Consider the following 12,071-nt stretch of genomic DNA (forward strand, 5'->3'; position numbering starts at 1 on the left):
TTAATGGTAATAAATTCCATGGATTTACCTTGGATGTTAATTGGGGATTTTAACACAGTTTTAAGTGCAGATGAAAAAATAGGGGGAAGATCTCCTTTAAGAGCATCTATGCAAGATTTCCATGAAGTGATCAATTTTTGTAGTTTAGCTCAAGCTCCAAGTTGGGGTCTACAATTTACATGGAGTAATAACAGAGCAGGTGTGAAAAGAATTGTTTGTACTTTGGATAGGGCTCTGTATAATGTCAAGTGGATTGAGAAATATCCTACTTGGTGTTACAAAGTTGGAATAAGAAATATATCTGATCATAGTCCACTTTTGGGGTCTTGTGTAATGATGCCTAAACCTAAAAATATCCCTTTTAGAGTTCTAAAGATTTGGCTGGAGCATGAAGATTTCAAAAGACTAATCAATGAAGTTTGGAATGAAGATTTGCAAGGTAATCCTATTTTTGTTTTTATGAAAAAAATGAAGAATATGAAAGTAAGAATTAAGGAATGGAATTGGAGTGTCTTTGGGGATGTTAGAATCAAATTGGCAGATGCTGAAAAAGAAGTTTTGAATGCTACAATTCTTTCAGACCAAGACCCAAGTAATATTTCAATTTTAAACAATCTGGTGGTGGCAAGAGGAAAACAAGAGATATTAACTAGGCAACATCATTCAATATTACAACAGAAGGCAAGAGTGAGTTGGTTAAAAGAGGGCGCAACTAATACTAGATTCTTTCATACTTCAATCAAGATTAGAAATGTTGCAAATACTATAACTGAACTTGAAGATGAAGATGGATCCATCATAAATGAACAGTTTTTGATTGCAAAATCTCTTGAGAATCAATTTAAGGAGAAATTCAAATTCAAGGAAGTTAACTTCATGGAAGGAATTTTTGATACAATCCCAGAGGTTATAAATGCAGAAGACAACATGATGTTGGAGAGCATTCCTTCAGGCCAGGAAATCAAAGATGCAATTTTTTCTCTAAATGCTGATAGTGCTCCTGGGCCTGATGGCTTTCCAGGTTTTTTCTACAAGTTTGCTTGGGAAATAATTGGAGAAGGTGTTATAAAAGCTATACAATACTGTTGGAGAAAAGGTATTATTCCAAGAGGACTCAACTCTAATTTTCTATTCCTATTACCTAAAGTAAAATGTGCTAGAAGACCAACTCAATTTAGGCCTATAGGATTGAGTAATTTCAGCTTCAAGATATTTACAAAGATAATGACATCAAGAATGAATGGGTTGATGGAGAAATTAGTGTCTGAACAACAAGGAGCCTTCATAAAAAACAGATGCATTCAAGAACAAATTTTTTTAGCATCTGAAATGATAAATGAATTAGATACCAAGAGGAGAGGTGGAAATGTAGGATTAAAACTGGACATAACACAAGCATATGATTCATTAAGCTGGGAATTCTTATTTGAAGTTATGGCAAAATTTGGCTTTTCTCAAAAGTACATAAAATGGTTACATTAATTGTTCACTTCAGCTAGAGTTTCTGTGTTAGTGAATGGGGGTCCAGTTGGTTTTTTTGAAGTGAGTAGAGGTTTGAGACAAGGTGATCCATTATCACCAATTTTGTTTATATTAGCTGAGGATGTTTTGAGAAGGAGTTTAAGCAAAATGGTTGAGGAAAATATGATTGCTCCAATGGTTAATTACAAAGGAGTACACCCTACCCATATTCTATTTGCATATGATGTCTTTCTTTTCTTCAGTGGGCACAAAAAGGAATATACAAAAGGTGATGAAATTATTAAGTGATTATCAATCATCCTCAGGCCAAGTCATAAATCAAATGAAGAGCAAGCTTTTTGTAGGAGGAGTAACTGAAGCCTGGAAGTACCAAATTGCTAATGAGCTTCAAATGAATCTTTCTTCATTCCCAGACAAGTATTTGGGAGTAAACTTGAAACCAGGAGCTGTGAGGTCAAGTACAGTTTGGTGTATGGTGGAAATGATACAAAACAAACTAACTGGTTGGATTGGGAAGATGTTATCTTTCAAGGACAGACTAACCCTTATCAAATCAATTTTGTGCAGCATTCCCATTTATAAGATGTCAGTCTATAAGTGGCCTACAAGTGTAGTGAAAACTTGTGAGAAATTTATAAGAAACTTTCTATGGACAGAGGATCCATAGGAGAGAAAATGCATAACTTTAAAGTGGAATGAAACATGTTCACCAATGGAGGAGGGTGGTTTGGGAATAAGGAGAATGGAAGTAATAAACAAGGCTTTACTGATGAAATTAGTATGGAAGATACAAAATTCTGAATTTGAATGGGCAAGATTTATGAGAGCAAAGTATATAAAGGCAGATGGTGAATGGATTTCAGGTTATAAAAAGTCTTCAGTATGTCCAGGTTTGAAATGGGTACTAGATGAAGTAATGTTACATACTAGATGGATCACTGGTTCAGGTGAGAAAATATCAATATGGAGTGATGCCTGGATAAAAGATAAACCACTTAATAAGATATATGAAGAGGATGAATATATGATGCAGAACAAAAACATGAAAGTTGCAGAGTTGATTGTTGTTGGTGAGTGGCTGATTCCTTCTAGAATGCTTCAATATTTTCAAGTAGAAGAATTACATGTTTTATCAAAAACAAAAGATACTAGGGTTTGGACTGGAACTATGTCAGGTGAATTCACAGTACACTCAGTTGTTGAATGTATTAGAGAGCATTATCAAAATGTGACATGGGCAAGACATGTTTGGCATCCTACTCTTCATCCAACAACAGCAAGCAATGTATGGAAGATAGTGAGGGGTATCTGCTCAACTGATGAAAAAAGAAAAAGCAAGGGTTACAGTTTAGCATCAAAGTGCTATATGTGTGGTGTTGATTATGATAATCTTGAACATATATTATGGTTTTGTAATTTCAGTCAGATAATATGGAAATGGCTAGGTGGTATCTTCTTGTTCTGCAACCCTGAATCATATGAAGATGTTACGAACTTTGCAAAGAATAAAAGTGGAGTTGTAAAGGATATATGGTTACTGGTTGCTTCCATTACAATGATGGAGCTATGGTTCTTAAGGAATAGAATTTTCTTTGAAGAATAGAAAGTAAACTTGGGTAATTTCAAGAGAAGAATAAAACAATATACAAAAGACTGTGCAGTGAGAATAAAAAGCTATATGTGGGAGTGTAGCTATGATTACATGGTCTGTAAGAATTTTGATCTTAAACATCAACCAATAAAGCCTCAAAGAATTATTGAAGTGAGTTTCTTCTTACCTGCAAGAGATCAGATACTTATATGTTGTGATGGGTCATCTAGGGGCAATCCAGGTGCAGCAGGATATTGTTTTGTGTGCAGAGATGAAATGGGAGGTTGTATATATGCTGAAGCTACTGGCTTGGGAATTGCAACTAATTATATTGCAGAACTAATGGCTATTACAGGTGCAACTGAATGGGCTATACAAAACAACAAACTTGATATATGTATTAACTCTGATTCTAAAGCAGCAGTGAGTGCATACATGTCAGGAAGGCTGCCTTGGTTCATGCAGGTAAGATGGAAGAGATTAAAGGAACTATTGAATAATATCAAACTTGTACATAGCTTGAGAGAAGTAAATTTCTCTGCTGACTCCATGGCAAAGAAGGGTGCAGGATTGGTGAGAGGGGGAAAGATCATTTTCAATTCAAAACCAAGTTTCATCCCAGTTTTGGAATCACCTGAGCAAATTTACTATAGGTTTTGCTAGAAAATTTTTTCTTATGTTTATTACAGTTGGGCTTTAGGTTTGAGTTTGCCTTATTTTTCCTTTTGAGCTTCATTTTATTGGGCCTTGGTGGCTCTTTTTGATGTAAACTCTTTAGTTGGTTGTATTGGGCCATAATGAGTAATAAAATGGTTTTGATTGAGCAAAAAAAAAAGGATCAACCCAAAAGATGGCATGTAAATATTTTAATAGCCTTGCACTATAATAACATGACAGGATTTTAAGTGAGGCCGCCAGACAAAATGAGCCACCCCCAAACCTGGATTTCTTAACAGATACACTTTTGGATACAAAATCTTGCAATTTTAGGGGTTCATCATGCACAAAGTCTAATTGGAAATGGAATTTGTCACGGTAGGGAAGAGAAACAGGTGGGGATTCCAGATGTGGCTCCTTAAACACATTATATTTATCTGCAAAATAGTCTGAAAGAATTTGAGAAGCACACAGTTCCAATCCTAGATTAGGAACTCTCACAAAAGTTGGTTTTACAATTTCTTTACAAACATAATCTAGGTTGGGTGCAATACCATTAGAATGTTATAGGGAATCATAAGCGTCTAAGTTATATCTATTTTTAGGCTTAAAAATATCACTACGCAGTCTAGTTTTTTCCTAGTAAAAAACAAATAGTGCTTTCTCATGCTCACAGTCATTGAAAAAATCATCAAACCACAATTCAGTATCATCATCATTCAAAGGTTCAGTCTCATGCATAGAAAAATCAGAAGAGACTTCATACTGTGACCTAGGCAGGGAGTCAGACACATCAAATAAATTTTCATGCATAAGAACATTAGTGTCAACAAAAAATTCAACCTTCCCTAAGTCAGGCACAGGTTGTGTGTCATGCTCTCTTTCATAGAATGACTGCACAGGTTCCAGATCAATAACCATATCACCCAAAAATTCATTGTTACGAATAAGAAAATCAGAAGAAGCAAAAATCTAATGTCTCAGAAACATGGGATTTTGTAAGAACATTCTCAGAGTATTCATGCGCTTCCAATATTAAATTATCATCATCATCATCATCATCGTAACAAAGATGCAATTCCCTATTAAAAACTATAATGTCTCTAGTCCACTCTTTTTCCTCTAAATTAGTTTCATATTCAATATTAGTAGCATGAGTAGGAACGGAAATACAATTTTCAAAATTTAATTAACAACCATTTCATCTTGGAATTCCTCTCTTCCCTCATTTTGTAAATGAATCAGATTCATTTGCATATTAAGTTGTTCAATGGAAGGGGAGTGTTCAACAGAGGGTATCCTCATTTCAGATGCATATTGAGTACATGATTGTGCATGAAGGTCACTAACAAATGGACATTCAGAAGTTTTCCCATATGGATTACCTTGGAGATGGTTATCAGTCCATGCAAAATTTGGGTCATCTATTCTAGGTCACAAGTATGCCAGTAGGGGTTGTTTTCATGCATTTTATAGAAAGAATTAACATGGTCTTCCCTAAACTGCTTAAGAGCAAGCACTTTAGGGTAATGCTTGATTACATGTTGTTTGATATCACAAAAGAGACAAACAGAAATTTTAACTTGCCTAGATGAATCAGATGTGACATGTTTCTCATATTCATGCACCTCTAAAGCAGTGATTCGAGCCTCTATCTGATCCAAATGTGATGAATGTGTAAGTTGGGAACTGTAATGATGTTCATTTTCACCCTGTGGTGGATGATACATGTGTGAATAGTCATTAGGGTCCATATATTGAGGCTCAGGACTACAAAATGTCCATAACAATCCCTATAACTATTGCCATCATGATCTGTTGAAAACTCGTAACGTGAAGCATGTTTTTGTGCAAGTTCTCTAATGGATTTGTGCGATGATTTCTCATCCCTAATACCAGTCCAAAATCCTGACATGATTTTTTTTTAGTGACGAACTGAGTTATCAGAGACAGGGTTGTCACAATATTTAACAGAGATTGAGAGACGCACAGTGATATAATAATTCAGCTAGCGGGTATGTCACTCAACTATTACAGGATCATGCACTATGTTGCAGAGTTCGATAAGGCTATGCAAAGAAACTAGTTCAGCAAGCATGCATGGCAATCAGTTTAAGAACATCAATCAACATGTTATGGCTATCAGACAAGCAATAATGCGCAAATCTGGAAAATAGGGATTGCAAAGTTATAAAGAATCAGATTCAGGGCCGAAAGCACACATACACACTGTTCTTCAAAAATTAACAAATTCAGCTAGCCAGAATGTTACTCAGATATCCAGAATCATGCTTACGGACTCCAGATACTGTAAGGTTTGAGTAACGTTCAGTCAGGCGACTAACTTATTAGGTAAACATGTCATATCATTCAAGACAGGGCATCAAGTTCGAGAATACGATACCGCTGGTATGACCAGGTTTAGGCAAGAAAAGTAAATGTGTTCTGCTACTCATGTCCCTTGTTTTTCCTTGGTTCGCAGTGCAGTGTTTGCAGGTACCTGGTGGCTCAAGAGAAGATTTCAGTACCCATAATTTTGCAGGTAAAGCAAGGACGAAGAAATGTCACGAATTTACTAATTATGAGAGACTAAGTGATCAGTCCAAAACAGTCACAAAGGGACAAGATGAATCTAGCACAAGATGTAATTATAAAATGCTTCAAGTGGGAAATGAAAAAGATAAAACATGGGATGCAGGGATGCTTAATATATATTACAGAATGCTGAATGCTGTAAGCTGGTAGTGACCTGCAAAACCAGACACAACATTATAATTACTTACTCCAATGCTCAACCTACAAATGCAATTTTCATGAAAAGCTTCAAAAGCTAAGTTACACCAAAATACTTACAACTACTAAAGTGAAAGGGATAGATTCAAAACATGCTTAGATGTTGAAAAAGTGGGGGTCTAACAACACCACCCAATATTTCGCTTAGCAATCTGTATGGACTAACTCCGAAATACTTTGCTAGAGAATCAACTAGACAGTCAGACTCAATTTAGATAAAAGTATCTCAAGGAGTTAATATCTCTCTCTTGATTTGATTTTTACTCAAGCTAAAATCAATAGCGAGTCTTTATCAAATACAAGGAATAACTTGGACGGTACCAAAGACCAATGTCCAAGGATCAATCAATATCAATCAACAATCAAAGGTTGGATTTCCAATTGATGATCATGAACACACAACCTGTATTATTTCAAATATATAAAATATACTGCGAAAAAGAAATAACACAAACACCAAAAGTTTTGTTAACGAGGAAACCGCAAATGCAGAAAAACCCCGGGACCTAGTCCAGATTGAATACACACTGTATTAAGACGCTACAGACACTATCCTACTCCAAGCTAACTTCGGACTGGACTATAGTTGAACCCCAATCAGTCTCCCACCGATCCAAGGTACATTTGTACTCCTACGCCTCTGATCCCAGCAGGATACTGCACACTTTTTCCCTTAGCTGATCTCACCCACAACCAAGAGTTGCTGCAACCCAAAATCGCAGACTTGATAATAAACAAATCTGTCTCACACAGAAAAGTCTATCAAAGGATAAATCTGTCTCCCACAGATAAACCCTAGGTTTTTGTTCCGTCTTAAGATATGAAATCAAGGTGAACAGGAACCAATTGATAATCCGGTCTTATATTCCCGAAGAACATCCTAGATTAATCAATCACCTCTCTACAATCCTTCCTGACTACACAGGCAGTTTGCCGAGGAATCACAAACAGTGAGACGAAGATGTTTGTGACTTCTTTGTCTTGCCTATCGGAGAACTTTCACGATCTCAAGCCAATCAAAGATTGTACTCGTACGATAGAAGATGCAAGATCAGATCACACAACTACGATAAAAGTAGTATCAGTCTGGCTTCACAATCCCAATGAAATCTTTAAGTCGTTAACCTGGTTTTAGAGAAGAAAACCAAAGGTTAAAGGAGAATCGACTCTAGCGAGCGCACTAGTATCACACAAACATGTGGGGATTAGTTTTGCCCAATGCTTGATGTCTCCTATATATAGTCTTCAAATCAGGGTTTTGCCTTAGTTACAAAGCAGTCCATATTCATCGTTAGATGAAAACCTGATTTAGATTCAAGCTAATATTTCTCAACCGTTAGATCAAAAACTTACCTTGTCACACACACTTGGGTATACGTTTACTGGGTTCGTGAAAACCATTCCCAAACGTGTACGTGTATGTTGGTTCAACATAATAACCCAAAAGGTTAACCATATGAGCATTTCACATTAACCTTGTTCTTCTTCACCATAACTAGTTCAATTGACTCAAATGAACTAGTTAGAGAGTTGTTCAATTTCTATGAGATCTTATGTAACTACACAAGACACAATTGAAACAAAGATGATTCGATTCGATTGAATCGGCTCATGAACTTTATAGCCACGGTTTGCAGAAAGCATTCCTTAGTAATTTAAGTTTCATGTTCAGAGCACATCTTTAGATCATAACCTCTTAAGCTCACAAACAAGTTCGAAGACTTAAGACAACCGGTGGAGTTTTCCAAACTCAGCAGAAAATCTCGGCAAAGAGACTTTCGCCAGTTCGTGGACTAGGTTCGCGGACTGGGCAAAGCTAATTCCTCCGGTTTCTCTCAATCAACAAAGTTCGAAAACTTCGGATTAAGGAATACATGGTTATGTAATCTAAAATCTCATTCCAATCATTGGGACATTCTCAGAGGACGTTATATAGTCGTTATTCACAAACCGTTTCGCGTCAGAGCAATTCTCAAAGTAATTGAAACTTTTCATGACTTTCGTCACTCGGTGAAGATAAACTTGATCAAAGCGAAACGCTTTACCAACATATGATTTCGAGATATAGATAGGCGAGATATACTCGGCTCGAAATATCAAATGTGTATGATCCAGTCTATATAGTATACGACTTTTGTCTCATAAGAAGTAGGAGATAGAAGAGATAGACTTTTGAGTGACAAATAAGTTCAAGTCTCCACATACCTTTTTGTTGATGAAGTTCCACGGTTCCTTAAGTAGATCTTCGTCGTTGTATGATGAATCGCCATAAAGTCCTTGAGCTCAACTACACTTTTCTATCCTAGTCCGAGACTTAGCTATAATAGACAAGAAATCAAGACTCATAGTTTTGATCACTAACATTGACAAACATGCTTGATATAGCAACGCATGCGAGGTTGACCGGGCTTTGTTCTAACAATCTCCCCATTTGTCAATTTTAGTGACAAAACTATTAATACATATGGAATACAAAAAAGATAAATTTTAGTGGCTCCTATTCCATAGTCTAATCTTCAACGTTCCTTGAAATCTTCGTCCTTCTAAGTACTCTAATGATCCCAAAGGTTGTAAGTTTAGCACCACCGTTGTTGAAGAAACGTATCTATAACAGTGAGAGAAATCGAGATTCTCGATCATTATTATACAGTGTAATAGTATCATTATGTAACATCAAAGTCCAATTGCATCACGACTTTAACAACAATACTATGGTGATATGTATCACTCCCCCTTAGTCAATACTCCACCTCGATCATGGAAACCAATCCCCCTTACACAATGATCCGAAAACCATATGTATTTGTAGTGTGAACTAAATTATTTCTCCCCCTTTTTGTCAATAAAATTGGCAAAGGTAAAAGAACGGGATCATAATGAAATTTCCACAAGAGACATTTCATAGACTATAAAAAAAATACATACCAACTTAATTTAGATGCAATCATAAAGCCGAAGTTAAATGCATTCATCATGGAGTTTTAAGACACAAGATAACCCCTATAAAATTCCACAGTCGCACATCCCTCAAGATATTACCATTAAGCACAAGTTCAAAAGAACTCTCCTCTATTTGATGTCATTCCCGAAAGAACAACAAGGGCGACTTTAATTTCGAAAGAAAAGAAGGGTTTTAAATTGGACAACAAAAAAACCATAGAAATTATTTTCTATATCAAAAACTCAACCAAATTAATCACAAGAAAACCCATGATTAATTTCATTCAAATACGCAACTAAATCAAACCACAAAAGTGATCAATTTAATTGAAGGTGCTCAACATAAGTAAACTTACGGAGCTACGACTAAGGTAATCATACAGAGACGACTAACTTAATCGTTCACATACTCAACATAAGGAAAAACCTTACGGAATATACGACTACATCAACCAATAGAACATGATTTGTATAGTCGTTCATATACTCAATGCAAGAACTTGTGGAATATATGAAAACTCAACTAGACTAATTACAAGTGAACTTATAATTAATCTAATTGGAATACAAATAACCAGACTAATCACAAAAGTAATCAATTTAATTGTCAAAGGATTTGCTCGACAAAATAAGACTTTTGGAGCAAATAACTAAATAACCAACCAAGATGATTAATTTAGTTCATAATGCTCATCATATAGCATCTTATGGAACAACCAACAAAGCCAATAAGAATAATCGACTTAGTTGTATCGTGCTCAACATAAGATACACAATTGAGCCTTCACGGTAAAACATAACAAAATGGATCAATGAAGATCAATACCGTGGATAACATACAAGGATCTATTCTATTTTCCATCATAATGACATAATAGACTTTATCATTATCAAACAAAAGATTTTATCCTATTTTCCATCAAATACATGATTGCAAAGCCATAACTTTCGTAATTGTCAAAAGTCCATTCTTCCTTTCATTAATACGAATACCAATTCATGAACGACTTTACTTTTGACAGCATATGGGACCTTCAAGTTCACGGACGCAAACAATACATATCCCATAATCAAATTGCAATATCACAAAATCATAACGATCAATACTGCAATAACATCATCCACCAAATATTTTTAGAATTTAGAAACCAATAAACCTAAAAAATAACATAAGAAGATGAAAACAAAAATAGCTATGTGTAGTCACAATCATCGCTATTGAAGGCACTAGTTATTCTTCCAACTAAACCAAAAAGAAGACATATTAGGCATAAAAAACTTAGTTTTCATTGATGATGTCATACCTCTGAAATGGTCCATCAAAGTAGGAGTCACTGATATCCTTGACCCTGTTGACCGTAGAGACACCATGTTCAAAAGTTAGAACGTTGACTTTCCGATCAATGATGCGAGCATAATGACGAGCCTTTGCACAGTCAAGGATAACTTTCTTATGATTTCTGATCAAGATATTCTGAGTACCAAGGATTTTCTCCTGTCCATCAATAAGCTGGTTTATCTGCAATTGAAGGTTAGCCAGTTCAATCTTAACTTCATTCTGAGTACGAATCAGATCCTTGACAGATTCACCAATCCAAGTGTTATACTCTTTTCTTTCAAGCATCTTCTTCCGTATAAACTCTTGACCAGAATCACATCCTTTAAGATCATCCTCAACCATAGGGTTAACTTCATCTTTGGGAACAGATTCCATGGAGTTCCTTTCAGAAGAATAAAGAACCACATATAAGATTTATATATGTTTGTGAGTACCCTAGCTGGAAACCCTAAAGTTTCTTGCGGAGACATGGACGTTCGTGGGCCAGCCAAAGAACAAATGGCCCAAAATAGGAAAACTGCATACCATGTTGCTTTTAAAGATTCTCTATCTCCAAATGATCATAGTGATAAAAGAAAGAAGTACTAACAACAAAACATCATAAGATATACAAACTGGAGAAAAACAGTACAATACTTGAGCATCTCACAAATCCTCATTCTTGTATCTCTCAAGTTAGACACAAGAATAGACATTCTGCTATTAGGTAGCAGAGGGAGACATAGTCTCGCCATAGGTTCTGAGAGAATGACAGTCATTTCCTCCAGGATATCTGAATTTAGCATTTCTTGTCCTTCCTTGGCAGTTTCCAGAAACGAGAGAACGTCTCACAGTCCTTCTGGGAATCACAGGTGAGGAAACTTTCTGATAACAAAGTCTAGGACCTCTAGAAATAGGTTCTAGGGGATTTCCCGAAATTGGACTCCATACACTAGACTTAGATTTATCAGATTTTTTCTTATAAGCACAGGACATACTTTCATTGGTAGCACGAGAATTTACAAATGTCCTGTAATGATTTATAGGAGAGAGATCATTTTTATAAGATGCCTGGTTTCCCGTGAAAGGGACCTTCACTGTAGCAGTCGTCCGACTATTTACTCCATTGACAGTTAAAGAAGCAATTTGTGAAGTTCAGAAACACGTTTCTTTCTGGCAAAACAATGGATAACATAGTGATTTCCTTTTCCACAGAAGGTACAGATTCGTGGAAGAGTAGCAGCAACTAGTACTTGTTTAAACTTCATAGCCACTGGAGAAGATTGTAAG

The 12,071-nt window shown here is 35.9% G+C and overlaps 2 protein-coding genes across 2 annotated transcripts; both read left to right on the plus strand.

Moving 5' to 3' along the window:
- Positions 1-1,804: 1,804 nt before the first annotated feature.
- LOC113315814 lies at positions 1,805-2,149 on the plus strand. The gene has a single exon (XM_026564064.1). The coding sequence runs from the start codon at positions 1,805-1,807 to the stop codon at positions 2,147-2,149; it is 345 nt and encodes a 114-aa protein (XP_026419849.1).
- A 1,035-nt stretch (positions 2,150-3,184) lies between these two features.
- LOC113315815 (ribonuclease HI-like) lies at positions 3,185-3,736 on the plus strand. Its single transcript, XM_026564065.1, has one exon. It carries the CDS (start codon positions 3,185-3,187, stop codon positions 3,734-3,736), a length of 552 nt encoding a protein of 183 aa, XP_026419850.1.
- Positions 3,737-12,071: the final 8,335 nt, after the last annotated feature.

This window comes from Papaver somniferum, chromosome 10, assembly GCF_003573695.1.
Source record: "Papaver somniferum cultivar HN1 chromosome 10, ASM357369v1, whole genome shotgun sequence".
NCBI classification, from domain to species: Eukaryota; Viridiplantae; Streptophyta; class Magnoliopsida; order Ranunculales; family Papaveraceae; genus Papaver; species Papaver somniferum.